Source organism: Phocoena phocoena, chromosome 7, assembly GCF_963924675.1.
Source record: "Phocoena phocoena chromosome 7, mPhoPho1.1, whole genome shotgun sequence".
In the NCBI taxonomy this organism is placed as follows: domain Eukaryota; kingdom Metazoa; phylum Chordata; class Mammalia; order Artiodactyla; family Phocoenidae; genus Phocoena; species Phocoena phocoena.
In genome coordinates, this window is record NC_089225.1 from 112,767,741 (window position 1) to 112,788,459 (window position 20,719).

The 20,719-nt window shown below is 45.1% G+C and overlaps 1 protein-coding gene across 2 annotated transcripts in view; it reads left to right on the forward strand.

Moving 5' to 3' along the window:
- TRAF3IP1 (TRAF3 interacting protein 1) overlaps nucleotides 1–20,719 on the forward strand; it is a 66,529-nt gene extending 45,810 nt beyond the window's left edge. For both annotated transcript variants that reach the window (XM_065880742.1, XM_065880743.1), the window contains 2 exons: nucleotides 19,833–20,056; nucleotides 20,554–20,719. In XM_065880742.1, the coding sequence (XP_065736814.1) occupies nucleotides 19,833–20,056; nucleotides 20,554–20,719 (390 nt within the window). The remainder of the gene's footprint in view (nucleotides 1–19,832; nucleotides 20,057–20,553) is intronic.

Consider the following 20,719-nt stretch of genomic DNA (forward strand, 5'->3'; position numbering starts at 1 on the left):
GTGATGTGCCGTCTTTTTTATCCGCTGCTAGGTTCTAGGTGCTGGTTAGTATTTTTCCACTTATATTCGTGGGTGAAATGGGCCCCTGGTTTTCTTCCTCATGTGGTCTTCATCTTGTTTTCGTCCCCAGGTTAAGAATGAATTGGGGAGCGTCCTTTTCTTCTCTCTGGAAGAGATGGTAGATGATGGAATGATATATTTCTTGACAATGTGGTGGGACTCACCTGTGAAACCATCCGAGTGTGGTGTTTCTTTTGTGGGAAAAATTTAAACTACTTTTTTATTTTTGTATTAATTATGGGCGTATTCAGGCTTCTATTTCTTCCTGAGGCAGTTCTGGTTATTAATTTCTTTTAAACTATCAAGCTTATCGCAAAACGTTTTTTTAAAAATTTATTTTATTAATTTATTTTTCAGCTGCATTGGGTCTTCGTTGCTGCACGTGGGCTTTTCTCTGGTTGTGGCGAGCAGGGGCTACTCTTTGTTGTGGTGCGCGGGCTTCTCATTGCGGTGGCTTCTCTTGTTGCGGAGCACGGGCTCTAGGCACACAGGCTTCGGTAGTTGTGGCGCACGGGCTCAGTAGCTGTGGCTCGCAGGCTCTAGAGTGCAGGCTCAGTAGTTGTGGCGCATGGTCCCAGCTGCTCTGCGGCATGTGGGATCTTCCCGGACCAGGGCTCAAACCTATGCCCCCGGCATTGGCAGGCAGACTCCCACCACTGCGACACCAGGGAAGCCCGCAAAAAAGCTTTTGATAGAACTCTTAAACATCTGCTCTATTTGTAATTTAGGTTTTTTTTTTTAATTAATAATATTACTTATTTGTGCTTTTTCCTTTTTTTAATCACTTTTTACAGAAATTTGTCTGTCACTCTCTTAAAACCACCGAATTGTGGCTTTGCTGATCTTCACTTTGTATCTTTGATTTTACTTTTTGCTGATATTTCAAGTTTTCTTTATCTCCTTCCTTCTACTCTTTGAGTTTATTCTGTTTTGTTTCGTTTTTTAATTTCTTAACTTGGACACTTGTTACTAGTTTTTATTTACCCTTTAAAAAAAACCTTAATATAAACTTGTTTTATGATTATAAGTTATTTTGTTTTAGAAGTCAGTATTCGGGACTTCCCTGGTGGTCCCGTGGTTAAGACTTTGCGATTCCACTGCAAGGGGCACGGGCTCATCCCTGCTCAGGGAACTAAGATCCCGCACAGCGCATAGCGCAGCCAAAGAAAAACAAGTCAGTGTTCATTCACTCGCCAGCCATTTATTGATCACCTGCGATATCCTGGGCACTGTTCTAGGCATCGAATCAGAAATGGATGTTCAATGCTATCAAATATCTTTTTGGCAACTGTTGAGATTATCATATATTAATAGAATTCCTAATGTTGAGCAATTCTTACATTCCTAAAATAACCTTTGCTTGGTCATAGACTATTATTTGTCCACTGCAGCACCATATTCAAGTTACTATTTTAAAACAGAAGTTTGTATCTTTATTCAAGTGAAATTAACCTGGGGTATTTGTTCGAATGTGTCTGTGTATTGTCATTAGGTGTTACGATCAAGATTATGTTGGTTTTATAAAATTCGTTTTTTTCCTGTGCCCTAGACAGTTTAAGTCAGAGGAGTGATTTGGTTCACAGAGGTTTCATGGAGCCTTGAGGCTGGGTGCCCTTCCTTCCTCTCAGACAGAGGTTGGTCGGGGACTCCTCTCCCCAGGGCTGCTATCAGAAGCAGGAGCTCACTTCTTATCTGAGGACAGCTTGAGAACCAGTAGCTCGGAGCTCCCAGGGTTTCCTGGTCCCCAGCTGCTGACAGTCACAGGTTCCCATGCTCTTGCCTGCAGGGCACATAGGTCACAGGTAGCGAGGCCTGGGTAGGGGTCCTTCTCCTACACACGTGGGTCAGCTTGCCCCCCCCCCCCCCCCCGCACCGGGAAGCCCTGGGAGGGACACTGGGTGCAGCTGCCCTGCGGGAGCTCGGCGGGATCCCAGAGCTGAGGTTTGTCCCCTCTGCGCTCCCTCTGTCTGTCCGTAGGAGGTGGGGCGGGGCTGTTGTCAGGGTGTAATTAGCGGCTTGCTTTCCTGATTGCTCTCCTGCGGGGCAAGCCGCCTCCTCCCTTGGGTTGTGCTGTGGACCGGCGGCTTCCGGCCTCTCGGCCGCCAGTATCAGGACCTGTCACAGAAACCCCCCGCTCAAGTCCCCGCTCACATGTCGCCTCTTCAGAGGCCTTCCCTGCCTGCCGGCTACACCAGTCCTCCCTCCAGCCCCTCACCCACGAATGTCCGACCCGACTATTTTCTTCATGGCATCGGTGGCCACCTGGAATTGTAGGATGTGTTTTTGGACTGACTTGAGTGCTGGAGGAGCGAAGAATAATGAGTCCCGGCTTAAGAAGACCTAATTGTGCCGTCTGTGTCTGCAGGGCACCTGCAGCACTCTTGCCACTGTCCTCAGCGCCCGCAGGGTGTCTGGGACCCAGCGTCCTTTATTTGCATTTCCTTTGCTCCTCCTAGCCTTGGGCACACTGCTTATGCTGATCACGAATTCTGCCGAATGTATTTTCTGCTGAAGACCTCTGATATCCGGGTACTTCCAGTTACAGGTTTGAGTGTTGATTTCTTCTCCATTTCACATGCCAACCGTGAAATTCACTGGGGTCATAGCCCAGTAACTGCCTTTGGGGGTTAATGCTTAATTTGGGTGTGATTATTTTATCTGGTATTTTTAGAGCCATTAAATATGGTAAGAATTTAGAAGTCTAAATATGAAAAAATAAAACTGGAGCCAGAATTACAAGCACAGATTGGAGCAGTAGGCTCAATAGAAAATGATAAATATTGTAGCAAGACATTTAAAGTAGCAAATTCAGTTAGTTAGTAAAGGGATGGAAAGGAAAAGCAAAATAATTTAAGTATCCTAATGGGCATTTCCAGAGATGATCGTGAAGAGAGAAAAGCACTTCTAAAGTGTATTTTTAGACCTAGATTCATTTGCTGCCACGGCCTACATCATGGGAGGTGGTTATACAGTATAAAGCAAGTGAACTTCAGAACCCTGTATCCTTTGAAATTTCCTTAAGGCACATCTGCTCAAACAGTCTGCATTAGCCCTGTCCAAAGGGTCTTGTTAAATGTCGGTGCCGGGTCTGCCCCACACCCGTAGGCCGGTCTTCGGGCAGGGTCCTGGTGTGCGTGTGTTTAAAAGCTTCCCCAGGTGATTCTCCTGCACAGCCAGGAGTGAGACGGTGCCTTCAAGCTCCTGCGCCAGGTGGTCGCTGACCCCTGGAGGGAGGAGGTAGGAGTTGCTTAGCCTCCACTTCTGGCTCCTGTGCACAAGGGCTGATCCCATTAAGCCCTTAGAAGACCTGGGGTCAGTGCTCGGGGAGGAAAGAGCCTGTCCACTCCCTCCATCCCTGGGTGGTAGCAGTGGCCTTCTTGGACCTGGCTCATTTGGGTGGGGGGGGCCACGGAGCTATGGACTTGAGGCAGATCTAAAAGCATCGTCCTAACCAATAGGGAACATGCACTACCTCCTGCCTGGTGGCCTGTGTGCTCCAGTTATAGCTTCTTCCTCTTGCTGACATGCAGGGAGTGGGGCCTGTTCCTCGCCGGTGCGTCTGCCCAGGTTGCTGTGTCAGGAGCAGGGACTGTTTCTTGTTGGCCCTGGCTTGCATGAGCCTAGCCACTCCAAGCTTACTCACTTACCCCATGGCTCTCCCCGCTTCCCCAAGGTGAGATCATCCTAACAGTATTTTACAAGAAATGCCTGCACACACCTTTTTAATCTTGAGCTCCTGAGAAATCTAAATAACAAATATAGACTTGTAAAAAGATGAGAGGAATGTGAGATGTAATAAAAATGACATAAAAGGATATTAATAACTTTGATGTCCCTGAAGATGTATCAGTTGATGCTTAAACGTGAATACTATAGCCATGGAGATGCCATGGAGATGCCTTGGATGGAAAGCAAGGGTCCTTCCTGGGAATGTCTTCTTAGATTTAAGTTCCTCTGAGTGCTTGATACCAGTTTTCTCCATCTCTTGAGCCTGGCGCCTCCGGTCTGGTCGTCTGAGGGTACTCCCAGAGCCATCCGCCCTCTTTACAGAATGGCCACTGGTTTTCTTGCCTTGATGACGGGACTCAGTAGGAGGCTTGATACTTTTTCAGAATTCTGTTTCCATGGAACTTCTAGGTCAGATGGGGCAGCTTGAGCCCAAGAGTTTATCTTCCTCTCTCCTATTAGTATTTGCTTAGTATACCTAGGTATGCTGATGTTGGGTGCATATATATTTATAATGCATATATGTTTATGGTTGTTTTAAACTCTTGATGAATTGACCCCTTTATCAGTATATATAATGACCTTTTTTGTCTCAGAGTTTTTGGCTTGAACTCTATTTTGTCTGATACAAGTGTAGATACTCCTGCTCTCTTTTGGTTTCTAATTTTGTGAAATATCTTTTTCTATCCCTTCACTTTTAGCCTATGTGTATCTTTAAAGATGAAGTGAGTCTCTTGCAGGCAACAGGTACTTGAGTCTTGTTTTTTTTTTAATCCTTCCAGCCACTCTATGCCTTCTTTCTCCCAGTTTTATTGAAATATAATCGACATATAGCACTGTGTACTTTTAAGGTGTACAGCGTAATGATTTGACTTAAATATATCGTGAAATGATTGCCATAACAAGTTAGCTAACATCCATCATCTCTTATGGATTAAAAAAAAAAAGAAATTTTTTCATTGTGATGAGAACTCTTAGGATCTAGTCTCCTAACAACTTTCATATATACTGTACAGCAGTGTTAGCTATAACCATCGTGTTGTACATCACATTCCCAGTACTTATTTGTCTTATAACTGGAAGTTCATACCTTTTGACCACCTTCCTCCAGTTCCTTCTCCCCTTACCCCCATCATACTGTATTTGTCTTTCTCCGCCTGATGTATTTCCGTTAGCATAATGCCCCAGGGTCTACCTGTGTTGTTGCAAATGGTAGGATTTCTTCCCTTTGTGTGGGTGAATAATATTCCACTGTGTATAACTATCTATCCATCCATCCCACAACTTCTTTATCCATTCATCTGTTGATGGACACTTAGGTTGTTTCCACGTCTTTGCTATTGTGAATAGAGCTACAATAAACGTGGGGCTGCAGATGGCTCTTTGACATGGTGCTTTCATTTTCTTCAGATATGTTCCCAGAAGTGGAATTGCTGGGTCCGCTCTGTGCTTTTTGCTTGGAGAATTTAATCCATTTACATGTAGAGTAATTACCATAAGTAAGGACTTACTAATGCCATCCTGTTGTTTTCTGATTCCCACGTTCCTTTCTTCTTCTCTTTCTGCCTGCCTTTGTGAATTCATGATTTTCCATAGTGGTGTGCCTTGATTCTCTTCTCTTTATCTCTTGTGTATCTACTGTAGGTTTTTGCTCTGCTTTTATTTCATTTTTTTTTTTTTTGCTTTGTTTTTTTCTGAGGCTTACATAAAACATCTTACAGATATAACAGTCTATTTTACACTGATAACAGCTTAACTTCAATTGCATACAAAAACTCTACCCTTTTACTCCCCCTTATGTTTTTGATATTGTGATCTACCTCTTTTTATATTGTGTATTTATTAACAAATTATTGTAGCTTTAGTTATTTTTAACACTTTTGTCCTCAAACCTTTATACTAGAGTTAAGTGGTTAATACCTCCATCACATTACAGTACTAGAGTGTTGTTGTTGTTGTTTCGTTTGGCTTCAGCAGAAACGCTAGACATGGATAAGGCTTTGTGACATTTCTTCTCCGTCTGTGACACTTTAGAAGGCACTATTTACACGGGATTGTCTACAGTTAACAAATATGCTATTTTTGAGACTTTATGGCTTCTTATTTAACAGCCATAAATCTAAGAGTAACTGTATGTCATGACATAAGAACTATGAGGTCCCATCTTGAGCTTGCTTCCTTCAAGATCAGCATTTTGTTGCAGATGAAATGTTTTAAATTTGGTTAATACTACACTTCAAGAAAAATAATTGCATTTATACATGCACCTATTTATCTGTTTATTTTTAAAGCGAAAGCAGGTTTATTCAGGGAGGTATACACTCCGTAGGCAGAGTGTGGGCCATCTTCGAAGGCAAGAGGCCAGTATTAGAGTATTTTGAATTTGACAGTATACTTATCTTCACCAGTGTGTTGTATATTTTCATGTTTTCATGTTACTAATTAGTGTCCTTTAGTTTCAGCCCGAAGAACTCCTTTCAGCATTTCTTATAAGGCAGATCTAGTGGTGATGAACTCCCTCAGCTTTTGTTTATCTGAGAAAGTCTTATCTCTCCTTCATTTCTGAAGGACAGCTTTGCTGGATAGAGTATTCTTGGTTGGCAATTTTTTCCTTCATCTCTTTGAATATTTTGTCCCCCTCTTTCCTGGCCTGTAAGGTTTCTGCTGACAGATCTGCAGATTGCTTTATGGGGATAGCTGGAAGTTGCAAGCTGCTTTTCTCTTGCTGCTTTAAGAGTCTCTTCTTTTGTTTGATTTTTGGCAGTTTCATTATTGTGTGTCTTGGAGAGGATCTCCTTAGGTGAAGTTTGTTTGATGAACTGAGAGCTTAGTGAACTTGGATGTCCAAATCTTCTTCCAGATTTGGGAAGTTCTCAGCCATTATTTCTTTAAATAAGCTTTCTGCCCCTTTCTCCCTCTTTTCTTCTGGGACTCCAGTAGTTTGTAGATTGCTTCTCTTGATGGTGCCCATTGATCACGTAGGCTTTCTTCACTCTTTTTCATTCATGCTTTTCCCCCCAGACAGGGTAATTTTGAAGGTCTTGTCTTCTACGTCACAGATTCTTCTTCCGCTTGAACCGTTCTGTTGTTGATGCTCTCGTCACATTTTTCATTTCATTGGTTGTGTTATTCAGCTCCCGAACTTCTGTTTCTATCTCTTTGTTAAACTTATCATTTTTTTCCTACGTTATTTTCCTGATTTGTTGAACTGTCTGTGTTTCCTTGCAGCTCATCGAACTTCCTTAAAATAGCTATTTTGGGTTCTTTATCAGGTAAATTGGAGCTCTCCATGTCTTTGGTATTGGTTACTGGAAGAGTATTGGTGGTGTCATGTTTTCTTGATTTTTCATGTTCCTTGAGTCTTTTTTTTTTAATTTATTTATCTTATTTACTTATTTTTGGCTGTGTTGGGTCTTTGTTGCTGCACGCAGGCTTTCTCTAGTTGCAGCGAGCAGGGGCTACTCTTTGTTGTGGTGTGCTGGCTTCTCATTGCGGTGGCTTCTCTTGTTGTGGAGCACGGGCTCTAGGCGTGTGGGCTTCAGTAGTTGTGGCATGTGGGCTCAGTAGTTGTGGCTTGCGGGCTCTAGATCGCAGGCTCAGTAGTTGTGGCGCATGGGCTTAGCTGCTCTGCAGCATGTGGGATCTTTCCAGACCAGAGCTCGAACCCACGTCCCCTGCATTGGCAGGTGGATTCTCAACCACTGCGCCACCAGGAAGCCCCTTGTTGCTTGAGTCTTATGTTGCTGTCTTCACGTTTGAAGTAGCAGCCATCTCCTCCAATCTTTACTAACTGACTTTGGGTGATAAATATTTCCACCAGCCCTGCTAGGGATTCGGAGGCTTTCTCATCTCCTATGCGTACGCTCGCTCCATGTTTCTTGCCGTTTCTTGCTCCCTCCTCCAGCAGAATTCCTCAGCTTCTGTGCCGTCTCTCTGCCCCGTAGCTCCCGGCTGGGTGATGACAGCCTCTGTTTCTTTTCCCAGGAGTGGAGCTGAAGCTGAAGGTTGAGGTCTCTCCCTCCACAGACTCAGGCTGGCTCTCTGCACATGCTCAGTAGCCGTCCGTCAGAGCTTGCTCTCACCATGTGGGGATCACACACAGGAGTGGCTGCAGGGTGGGAGTACGTGTGGGTGAGGCACACTGAGCGCTGGGGGGCACCCATGGGTCAGCTGGGGCTCCGTAGGTGAGGCGTCCCCAGCGGCTCGTATAGGCGGACTTGTTGGTGGAGTCTGCAGTGGGGGCAGTAGGATCTGCATCAGTTTAGCTACCTGCCACTCTCCCAGCCACTCCGAGCCCCCAGGCACGCAGCCCACGGCTCTGGATGGGGCGAGAGAGAAAGGAGCCTCCTTGGCAGCTTCCCGCACAGCTGGGGAAGCGGAGTGCCCACTCTGGCGCTCTCGCTGTCCCCCTCGGGGGAAATCACAGGCCATGGTGGTCTCTCTTGGCCCTAAGCTGTTCCACCTTGGGGAGGAGTGACACCATGGGTGAAGTCAGGCTGTTTCTCTTTCCCTCTCCAGTGCATCCACACTGGATTGTTTTGCTCTGGTGGTGTGCTGGACCTCTCCAAGGGCTCCCTGCCTGCAGAGTCAGCACATCCGTTGCCTTGTGGTGGAGTCTCCAAAGCTTGGTGGCCCCCTACTCTGTGCCGCGGTTGGGAGATTGTCCCCACGTGGAGAGCGGAGCGAGAGTGGGCTGGCTGCCCGAGTGTCCTCCTGTCCAGCTGTGAGCCGTCCACTGCCTTTCTTCATCTCCTGAGCATGGTTGCCTCTGACATTTTGTTCTGTTTTATGGTTGTTCCCTAGTTCGGTTTCAGTTCTGTTATTTGGGCAGAATCTACTTGCTGTAGCTTAAAAGAATTGCAGAATCCTAAAAATCTCTAGCTAGAATGAATTTTAGAGATTTAAACAAAGATAAAGGAATACAAAAATAAAGGTTCATGGTTACGAATTCCTAATCTTATTTTTTTCTAAAGCATATATTTTATTATATGATTAATAGTGAAATGGAATACACTCTAGGAGTGGAAACCCTATTCCCTAGTGGATAAATGTATTTTTGTCCATTTTCTTTAATAGTCAGTGTTTCTTTGGGGCTGCCACATCCAGGAAAGAGCCAGTTGTTTCAGTTAAAAAAAATTCAAGTCAGCCGTTGTAGCATCCTTTGAACTTAGCTTACTTACGGTACATTTAACCAAGAAATTATTCTTGAACCAAATAAAATCACTAGTGAGTGTGTTGTGTCTCAGGTAAAATCACTAGTGAGTGGGTTGTCTCTCAAGAATAAATGGCACATATAAAATTCAACATCCATTATTGCTACAAGCTTGCAGTGAACGAGGGGTAGGAAGGTTCCTCTGGCCACAGGAGGGAGAGTACCTGCAACGAGCAGCCAGCAACCTACACAGCAGGGAGGGGCTGCAGGTGTTTCCGTGGAATTCAGGAACAAGGATGTGAAGTGAAACCTGGCTGAGATATTCTGGAGGGTCTAACTGGTACAAAAAGAAATGAGGTTGAATTCTGGAAAGGAGACAGGGTCACCATCATTTGAAGATGACGGCAGTCTACCGAGTCAATCAACCCCCTAAAAGTTAAAACTATTTAAAAATTTTATAAGGTGGCCAGTGACAAAATAAATACACAGAAGTCAGTACTTTTCCTATATGTCAGCAATAACCAGTTGGAAACAACGTATGTCAAGTCCCCCATCCAGAACTGGAAACAAAAATGTAAGTTTCCAAGGCATGTGTGCATTTAATAAGAATTTATAGTAACTGTATTGAGAAGCCACAGAATTTTACCAAGAAATACAAAAGGTCTGGAAAAAGTCGAGAGAGAGACATTGTGTTTCTGGGTGGAAACTCAATATCATAGAGATGTCACTTCTCTCAAGTTAACTTGTAAGTTTAATGCAATTCCAGTAAATATTCAGTGGATGTTTGGGAATTTGGCAGGGAATATTCTGAAGTTTTTCTGAAAGCATAAATATATGAGAATAGCCTTCCATAAAAATGTTTGAAAGGGCCAGGTTTAGGCCAGTAATGGCACATTCTTAACTTACTTTCATTACTTTAAGTGGAGAAGGGATCACTGTAGCTGGGGATCTGTAATGGCACATTCTTAACTTACTTTCATTACTTTAAGTGGAGAAGGGATCACTGTAGCTGGGGATCTGTAATGGCACATTCTTAACTTACTTTCATTACTTTAAGTGGAGAAGGGATCACTGCAGCTGGGGATCTGTAATGGCACATTCTTAACTTACTTTCATTACTTTAAGTGGAGAAGGGATCACTGCAGCTGGGGATCTGTAATGGCACATTCTTAACTTACTTTCATTACTTTAAGTGGAGAAGGGATCACTGCAGCTGCGGATCTGTAATGGCACATTCTTAACTTACTTTCATTACTTTAAGTGGAGAAGGGATCACTGCAGCTGGGGATCTGTAATGGCACATTCTTAACTTACTTTCATTACTTTAAGTGGAGAAGGGATCACTGCAGCTGCGGATCTGTAATGGCACATTCTTAACTTACTTTCATTACTTTAAGTGGAGAAGGGATCACTGTAGCTGGGGATCTGTAATGGCACATTCTTAACTTACTTTCATTACTTTAAGTGGAGAAGGGATCACTGCAGCTGGGGATCTGTAATGGCACATTCTTAACTTACTTTCATTACTTTAAGTGGAGAAGGGATCACTGCAGCTGGGGATCTGTAATGGCACATTCTTAACTTACTTTCATTACTTTAAGTGGAGAAGGGATCACTGCAGCTGGGGATCTGTAATGGCACATTCTTAACTTACTTTCATTACTTTAAGTGGAGAAGGGATCACTGCAGCTGGGGATCTGTAATGGCACATTCTTAACTTACTTTCATTACTTTAAGTGGAGAAGGGATCACTGCAGCTGCGGATCTGTAATGGCACATTCTTAACTTACTTTCATTACTTTAAGTGGAGAAGGGATCACTGCAGCTGCGGATCTGTAATGGCACATTCTTAACTTACTTTCATTACTTTAAGTGGAGAAGGGATCACTGCAGCTGGGGATCTGTAATGGCACATTCTTAACTTACTTTCATTACTTTAAGTGGAGAAGGGATCACTGCAGCTGGGGATCTGTAATGGCACATTCTTAACTTACTTTCATTACTTTAAGTGGAGAAGGGATCACTGCAGCTGGGGATCTGTAATGGCACATTCTTAACTTACTTTCATTACTTTAAGTGGAGAAGGGATCACTGCAGCTGCGGATCTGTAATGGCACATTCTTAACTTACTTTCATTACTTTAAGTGGAGAAGGGATCACTGCAGCTGCGGATCTGTAATGGCACATTCTTAACTTACTTTCATTACTTTAAGTGGAGAAGGGATCACTGCAGCTGGGGATCTGTAATGGCACATTCTTAACTTACTTTCATTACTTTAAGTGGAGAAGGGATCACTGCAGCTGGGGATCTGTAATGGCACATTCTTAACTTACTTTCATTACTTTAAGTGGAGAAGGGATCACTGCAGCTGGGGATCTGTAATGGCACATTCTTAACTTACTTTCATTACTTTAAGTGGAGAAGGGATCACTGCAGCTGGGGATCTGTAATGGCACATTCTTAACTTACTTTCATTACTTTAAGTGGAGAAGGGATCACTGCAGCTGGGGATCTGTAATGGCACATTCTTAACTTACTTTCATTACTTTAAGTGGAGAAGGGATCACTGCAGCTGGGGATCTGTAATGGCACATTCTTAACTTACTTTCATTACTTTAAGTGGAGAAGGGATCACTGCAGCTGGGGATCTGTAATGGCACATTCTTAACTTACTTTCATTACTTTAAGTGGAGAAGGGATCACTGCAGCTGCGGATCTGTAATGGCACATTCTTAACTTACTTTCATTACTTTAAGTGGAGAAGGGATCACTGCAGCTGGGGATCTGTAATGGCACATTCTTAACTTACTTTCATTACTTTAAGTGGAGAAGGGATCACTGCAGCTGGGGATCTGTAATGGCACATTCTTAACTTACTTTCATTACTTTAAGTGGAGAAGGGATCACTGTAGCTGGGGATCTGTAATGGCACATTCTTAACTTACTTTCATTACTTTAAGTGGAGAAGGGATCACTGCAGCTGGGGATCTGTAATGGCACATTCTTAACTTACTTTCATTACTTTAAGTGGAGAAGGGATCACTGCAGCTGGGGATCTGTAATGGCACATTCTTAACTTACTTTCATTACTTTAAGTGGAGAAGGGATCACTGCAGCTGGGGATCTGTAATGGCACATTCTTAACTTACTTTCATTACTTTAAGTGGAGAAGGGATCACTGTAGTTGGGGATCTGTAATGGCACATTCTTAACTTACTTTCATTACTTTAAGTGGAGAAGGGATCACTGCAGCTGGGGATCTGTAATGGCACATTCTTAACTTACTTTCATTACTTTAAGTGGAGAAGGGATCACTGTAGTTGGGGATCTGTAATGGCACATTCTTAACTTACTTTCATTACTTTAAGTGGAGAAGGGATCACTGTAGCTGGGGATCTGTAATGGCACATTCTTAACTTACTTTCATTACTTTAAGTGGAGAAGGGATCACTGTAGCTGGGGATCTGAGTTCTACTTTCCCTGCTGCCTGCTTTGTTAGTGTCATTATGGTCAGTCCTCCATGTGACAAGATGATGTTTTAAATTCTTTCCATTTTCATGTCAGTCTGAAAGGCCAGGCTGAAGGTACGTCTTCTCTGTTCCGTGCAGTAACCTTTGGCTTCAGCCGCAGTGACCCCACGCCAAGCCTCTGTACTCTTATCTTACACACCGGCCTTCCGAGAGGGTTCCTCGTTCCTTTCCAAGGACATTAATGTTTGTGGAAGTAGCTAACATTTAATGATCTTTTGATTTCTCTCTGCACCAGGTTCTAGGTGGTTCCTAATATGCATTTCTTCTCCCGTAGAAGCTTACCCATCGGATAGTCTCAGTCGTGGACAATATAATAATGATAACAACAGCTGACATTGATGGAGCACTTACTATCCCTAAGGAGTTGCATACATCACTTCATTTAATCCTCACAGTAATTTATGAGATAGGTGTCATCCCCATTTTCTAGGTTAGGAAACTGAGGCACGAGAGTTATCTTGCCCAAGATGATGTGGACAGTCGCGCAGGTAGGGCATCAGTGAACCTCACACTATATAGCTTCTCATACATACGTTCTAAAAGCTTCCTGCTCGTGTTTATTTCTTATCCGTAGTGGCTGCAGTGAGCAGATTTTACCAGCTGGGAGGTTTTTTTTTAACAGCGTGTCCCTGACTCGGACCGGCGGTTTTCTCTCTGCTGCCAGTGTTCAGTAGTGACACCTGCAGCTGTCAGATTGTGGAAATGCCATCGGAGTCGATGTTCTTGTATATGCACAGAAGTAAAATGCTGGCTTGTGAAAAATATTTGATGTAAATCGGTACAAGCACTTTGGAAAACTGTGTGACGTACGTACCCGTTGACCCAGCAGTGCCCCTTCTTGTTGCATGCCGTGGAGAATCCTGTGCCTGTGTGTATTAGGACAGATGTATAAGGCTGTTCCGAGTGGCCCTGTTTGTCACGGCCCCAGACCAAGAATCACCCAGGTGTCCACCAGCAGTGGGGTGGTTGGATAAATCACGGTGTACTCATATGATGACATAACCATTCAGCAATGCAGGTGAACAGAACGCGTGTGCTCGTAATTGCATGGTTGATTCTCAAGCACAGCATTGAGCAACAGAGTCCAGCACGTGCAGATACATGTGTGATTCCGTTTGTCCCGTGCACATAGGACAGGCATACGGGTCAGCGAACAGCAGAGCCCGTCATGCGGACCTGGGACTCGAACACCAGGGACGGCAGACTGACAGTGACCTTGGGCTTTGGGGACCCTGGCAGGGTTTGCTTTCCTCACCCAGACGATGGCTGCAGGTGTCACTTTATCATTTTGTTAAACCGTTCATTTCTGTCTTAGGTGCTTTTCTGTGTGTGTGTAAAGGTTAAAGTGTTTGATTCCAGACTGTTTTACTGTGCGTTCAAGATACCAGTTTGACCCACACTAGAAATGAATGTGTGGTTTACAGAGAAGTTTGGTGATGGAATATTTCTGGATGAACAGGACGCTTGGAATCATTATTCCGTGGGTCTCTGCTTCTCTCATGTAACTTGGATGCAGGCATTCCTCGGTTTACGAAGAAAATGAACTTTTGACAGGCTGTATATAAATCGCTTCCTGAAGTCATGGGAGAGTATGTTACTTAAAGCAAATACTCACACTCTTTGATTTATTACCCCCCCCCTCAATTAATCAGGCCTTTGTTTATTGGGTTGGCTTCATGTAGGGTAGAGCTCTGCTTGGGAGTGTCGTGACCCCTCAGATCAGCGGCAGAGTGGAGGGCAGTGTCGTACCCCAGATCCGGCTTCTGAGAGACTTCTAGCAGAATCTAAGGGTCAGGCTTTCAAGCATTATTTTAACAATAGTACTTTTTTGCCCTGAAGCGTTGTAATTGAAACTTAAAGAAACAAATCTCGGAGGTCAGCAGTTTTTATGTGTATGACTTATAATAATAAATCGTTATAAATTTAAAAAGCACTATAAACACAAATGCCCACAGTTCTGGGGACAAGTGTGTGTGTGGTAAATGCAAATAATATTAAGTCCCAGGAGTAACTCTTCACCTGAAAACTCTTGGAAAGTCACTTTTTCTGGAGCGCGCGTGCGAAGTGGCCGGCCAGACGCTACCAGCTGAGCAAACAGTCTGCATGCAGCCCGCGGCAGGCGGAGGGCCGGCCAGGCGGGAGGGCGGGCGGGTGTGTGTGCCCGCGACACACAGCGGCCGCCCCTCTGTGTCACCTGTAGCAGCTGATCCCGTGGCAAGCCACACGCAGGAGCTGCAGATCTCCGAGCTCAGCACTGCAGTCTTTCGGTAAAGATTTTTAAGGGCTAATTTCATGGTTTGGGTTATTTATGAAGTGGCGATGGGGAAGGGGATGTGTCAGGAAGGAAGGCAAATGATTTTTTGGTGAAAGAACTTGTCCGCCTGCAGCTGGGCACACAGCTTGTCGGTTGGTGTTGACAGTACAGCAGCGTACCTGTCAGCCTGTCGCCTTGCCTGGAGCGGCGGCGCCCGCACTGAAGCGGGGACTCGCCTGCTCCCCCTGCAGGCCTTGCGGCTTCGTCCTTCATGGTGGATCAATTTATAATGGTTACCGTTTACTGAGGGCTTACTCTGTGCGAGGCACTGAGCTGCTTATTTTATATTACCCCACTTAATCTGACCTGCAGGGTAAATATTATTACTTCTGTTTTATGGTGAGGAAACCGAGGTGCAGAGAGGTCACGTCAAGCTCCCAAGGCCGTAAAGATGGGAGGCGGTGAGGCGGGCTGGGATCGGCTGGGGCCCTGCAGAGCACATGCTCCCGACCGCTCGCGCCTCGCCCACAGGCCCTCCTGTGTTCTAGGCGGTTTTAGGTGCTATTTGGGGTCATGATACAGTTTTGTTACCTTTTGCTCTTCTGTTTTCAAAAATTAAGTATATTTCATGTGACTGATTCCTGTATGGTGAGTATGGTGGTGGATTCTCCAATTCTACCGTACATATTAAAAGTCTATAAAACAAGGGTTTATAATGGTTGTATTTGTCTGGAAAGTTGCTGATATAGCAGTAGAAGCTATGCGTAAATCAGAGGCTGTCGTCAGTGGAGTGTGCTTTTAAAGCACATAATCAGTGCTTGACTTATCCACCCCACCTACCACTTTAAGTGAAAGTTTGAAAAATGCCAGAATTTTGATATTTTGCAGCAACAATAAAAGCCTCTCCCGACTATCATAATCCAAGCCCAAATGTGTCTTGTTTAAAATCTTAGGCTCTTAAAATTAGAACTCTTAGATTAGTGCTCCCGGGCTTCCCCGGCGGCGCGGTGCTTGAGAGTCCGCCTGCCGATGCTGGGGGCGCGCGTTCGTGCCCCGGTCCGGGAAGATCCCACATGCCGCGGAGCGGCTGGGCCCGTGAGCCATGGCCGCTGAGCCTGCGCGTCCGGAGCCTGTGCCCCGCAACGGGAGAGGCCCCAACAGTGAGAGGCCCGCGTACCGCAAAAAAAAAAAAAAAAAAAAAAGCAAGATTACTGTTCCCAATCCTGCTTGGTTCTGTGCCACAGAAACATGAAGGATTTTGACAGATGACCCCTTATTGTCTGCATCCACGTTGGGACTTGCCAGTTCGGCAAGACGTTGTGCCTGTTAGTCTCCATCCTAAGTTCTGTGCCCTAAACAGTTTTGTGTTAGAGACGACATGATGCCAAATACATAGGAATTACTTAATAATCATTGAGTCGGTTTAAATAGAATTTTAAATGTCTGAACTAAGTAGTCAATATAATAAAGACAACACAGTTTTTCCTGGGAAGTCGTTTGCCATTGTATTGATTCATTTTAGTCATTTAGCACTTTAATTTAAAAGCATTTTTATAGCTACTACCTTTTTTCTTTAATTAAACTTATTTTGAGATAACTAGATTCAAATGCAGTTGTAAGAAATAATAGAGAGATCCCAGGGACGCCTTACTCAGTTTTTCCCGCTGATAACATCTTACAAAACTGAGTGCAGTATGACACCCAGGATGCTGACCTTGATACAGTCAAGATACAACATCTCCATCATCACAAGGATCCCTCTTGTTGCCCCTGTATAACCACAATCCATTCTCTACCTTCCACCCCAGCCCGTCCTGAACCCCTGGCAACCACTAATCTGTTTTCCGTTTTTATAGTTTTATCATTTTAAGAATGTTATATAAATGGAATCACGCAGCATGTATGTTTTTTTTTTAATTTTAAAATTTGTATTTATTTTTGGCTGTATTGGGTGTTCGTTGCTGCGCATGGGCTTTCTCTAGTTGTGGCGAGCGGGGGCTACTCTTCGTTGCGGTGCGCAGGCTTCTCACTGCGGTGGCTTCTCTTGTTGCGGAGCATGGGCTCTAGGCGCGCGGGCTTCAGTAGTTGCGGCACATGGGCTCGGTAATTGTGGCTCATAGGCTCTAGAGCGCAGGCTCAGTAATTATGACGCGTGGGCTTAGTTGCTCTGCGGCATGTGGGATCTTCCCGGACCAGGGCTCGAACCCGTGTCCCCCGCATTGGCAGGCAGATTCTTAACCAATGCGCCACCAGGGAAGCCCGCGGCGTGTAAGTTTTGAGACTGGCTTTTTTCACTCAGCATAACTCTCTCGAGGTCCGTCCAGGTTGTTGTGTGAATCAACAGTTCATTCCTTTTTTATTGCCAAGTAGTATTCCATGATACAGATGTAGCATAGTTTATTTAACTACTCACTCCTTGAAGGGCATCTGGGTTGTGTCCAGTTTTTGGCTCCTTGAATACAGCTCCTGTAAACATACCTATACAGGTTTTTGTGTGAACGTGTCTTCTCTGGGATCAGTGCCCAGGAGTACAATCGCTGGGTTGTATGGCAGCTGCATGTTTAGCTTTTAAAGAAACTGCCAACTGGTTTTCCAGAGCAGCTGCACCATTTTACGTTCCCACCAGCCGTGAGTGAGGGATCCAGTTTCTCTGCACCCTTCCCAGCATTTGGTGTGGTCGCTGTTTTTTGTTTTAAACATTCTGATAGGTGTGGAGTGTTATCTCATGGTGGTTCTAATTTCCATTTCCTTCGTAGGTAATGATTTTGAACATCTGTTCACGTGCTCGTTGGCCTTCTGTATATCATCTTTGGTGAAATGTCTGTTCTTTTGTCCGTTTTCTAATTTGATTGTTTGCTTTTTTTGCTGTTGACTTTTGAGAGTTTTTACATTCTGGGTGCTAGTCCCTCACCAGGTCTGTGGTTTGAACATATGTCCTCTCACTCTCTAGGCTTTCTTGCATGCTCTCAGCAGGGTTTCTTGCCCAGCGACAGTTTTTAATTCTGATGAAGTCCAGTGTATCAGTTTTTCCTTTAATTGATCATGCTTTCGGTGTCAGGTCAGAACTCTTTGCCTGGCCCTAAATCCCAAGGATTTTCTTCTAGCTTTTTTTCTAGAAGCTTTATAGTTTTCTGTTTTACATTTAAGTCTGTGATCCATTTGGAGTTAATTTTTGTACAAGATGTGAGACTTAGATCAAGGCTCATTTTTCCCTGTGGATGTCCAGTTGCTCCAGTGCCTTATGTTGACTGGCTGTGTTTCCCCCACTGGATTGCTTGTGCACCTTCGTCAGAAACCAGCTGGGTGTATTTGTGAGGACCTGTTTCTGGAGTCTCTGTTCCGTTCCGTTGATCTGTGCGTCCATCCTGCCAGTACCACCCTGTCTTGATTACTGTAGCTATCTGGGAGGTCCTGGAATTGGGTAGCCTGATTCTTCCCTCTTATTTCTTCTTTTTCAAAATGTTTTAGCTGTGCTAGTTCCTTTGCCTTTCTATATAAGTTTTAGGATAATCCTGTCCATGTCTACAGAGAATTTGGGATTTTGGTAAGAATTGTATTAAACCTATATATCAACTTGGGGAGAATTGACATCTCTACTATGTTGAATCTTGCAATTGATGAACAGGGTATGGCTCTCTCTTTTTAGAGCTCCTTTGATTTATTTCATCCACATTGTGTAGTTTTCAGTATACAAGTTCTGTACGTATTTGGTTAGATTTACACCTAGTATTCCTTTTTTTTGAGCAATTATAAATGGCACTGTATTTTTAATTTTGGTATCCGTGTGTTCACTGGCAGTAAATAGAAACACAGTTGATTTTCGTATGTTTATCTTGTATCCCGCAACCTTGCAGAGCTCACTTATTAGTTCTGTGAGCTTGGCCTTTTATTTGTAGTCCTGTGTACTTAACACTGTCTATGTACCAGGCGTTACGTTAAGGCTTTCCGTGTGTTTGCCAAAGGCCAGGACGTAGTGAGGCTAGGATCTTGACTCATAAATTACTTATTCACTTCATCTATTCATTTGGCAAATATTTAAGGAGCACTTATATGGACCAGATGCAGGGTGTCTGCCCTCCTGGGGCCTGCGGTCTGAAACCGGAATTAGAAGTGACACAAGCGGTTATCTAACTTAATACAAGAAGTTTAAAAATAAAACAAGACGTTGATTAATTATAACCTAATGCATCTGACTCAGTGTCAGTGGGTAAAGCAGGGACCTTTAGTCAGCCTGTGTGGAGTGGGGGCACCCAGGGGGGACTTGCTAAACATTGTTCATTTCCCCAGGAAAGGTTTCCCGACCCAAACTGCTTGTTGATTCTTACATCAGTTTTTGCAGTTCAGAGACGTCTGTGGTAAAACCTCATATGAAGGGAATTAAATATTTCTTGTCCAAGAGCCCAAGAACTCCTGGCCAAAACTGCATGAAGCTCCCTGGTCACCTCCTTCACCTGCTGTGCATTAGCCCCTCCCCCGCCGACCCTGCACCCTCGATGCCCGCCGGGGCCCCAGGCCCCGTCACCTCCGCACCGGCCAGCCCAGGCCAGCCCTCCTCGACCTCACCTGCTGCCCCCGCGCTGCCGATGGCCGCACCCTCCGTCCGCACACCGCATCTCCCTCTCTCCACCTCGCAGCCCTCCTCTCCTCGGCTGGCGGCTGCCCTCCTCTGGCCTGGCAGGCCGGGTTGCAGGGTCGTTTGAGCTGGGAGGGTGGTGCATCAAGGAGTGAGATGCAGGGCCAGGTCCCCTTCCCGCCAGACGGTTTGGGAAGATCATCGGTGGCCCTGCCTGAGCTTTTGTAACAACAGCGGCAGTAAGTTTCTGGCCAGTTGGGAAATGAAAATCTTACCCTACAGAAATGTGCCCCTCGGGCAGCCTTCCAGGGACAGGGCCTTACGGGACGCTGCTGACATGCTCACACAGGGCCAGGCACCCCGGGCCACTGCTGGCCTAGTCTCGCGGTCACAGGCGTGAAGCAGTGTCCCATAGCCGGGTGGGTCCCGAACCGGCACCGTCCCCACGCCCACGCCCCTTCCGCCTTTAGCAGTCCCTGTCCTGCCTTAGGAGTGAGGCTGTTGCTCTCTCTTCATTCTCTTCCCACTGACTGTAGGAGAAACTGCTCGTCTTTGAGTCAGCGTGGAAGAAAGAGAAGGACATAGTCTCCAAGGAGATAGAGAAGCTCCGTGTGTCCATCCAGACCCTGTGCAGGAGCGCACTTCCCCTGGGCAAGATCATGGACTACATCCAGGAGGATGTCGACGCCATGCAGAACGAGTTGCAGCTGTGGCACAGCGAGAACCGGCAGCATGCTGAGGCCCTGCAGAAGGAGCAGAGGTGGGGGCCGGGGGTGGGGGGGGGAGAGCCGGGGCAGAGAGAGCCGGGGCGGGGCCCGGGGCCCTCGTGTGCCCGCAGCCCAGGGGGAGGGCTCCCGAGAGCCCACGGCCCCTTGACCCTCTCTTTCTTACCTCCTCCCCCGAAGGAAACACGTTTCTTTTTCTTTTTCGTTCATAGCATAACGTGTATTTCTTTGTAGCAGTTGGAGAAGATCTGCAGTCAGTGTTCAAAAACGAGATTTAGACATTAAAACAGACAGCAAACTTTGCAATTTGGATACCATATTTTTCATGTATCTTATCGAAATCCCCAAAGCTTTGTGACTGTAATTTGAAAGTATTTTAATTTTTCACTCTGAAAGAGTACATTTATGTTTTTACCCTTTTTCTTTGGATGCAATGACTAATTCCCCTTTTGTTGTCTTCCACTGTTTTAATTAAGAAGCAAATGTAAAATGTGAAAGATATTTATGAGCCTCTGGCTTTGCTTTCCGTCAGCATTACAGACTGTGCCCTGGAGCCCTTGGAGGTGGAGCTGGCGGAGCTGGAGCAGCTGGTCAGAGACCAGCAGGACAGGATCTGCGCCGTGAAGGCCAGTATTCTGAAGAATGAAGAGAAAATTCAGAAAATGGTACATAGTATCCATTTGAGTTCCAGAAGGTGA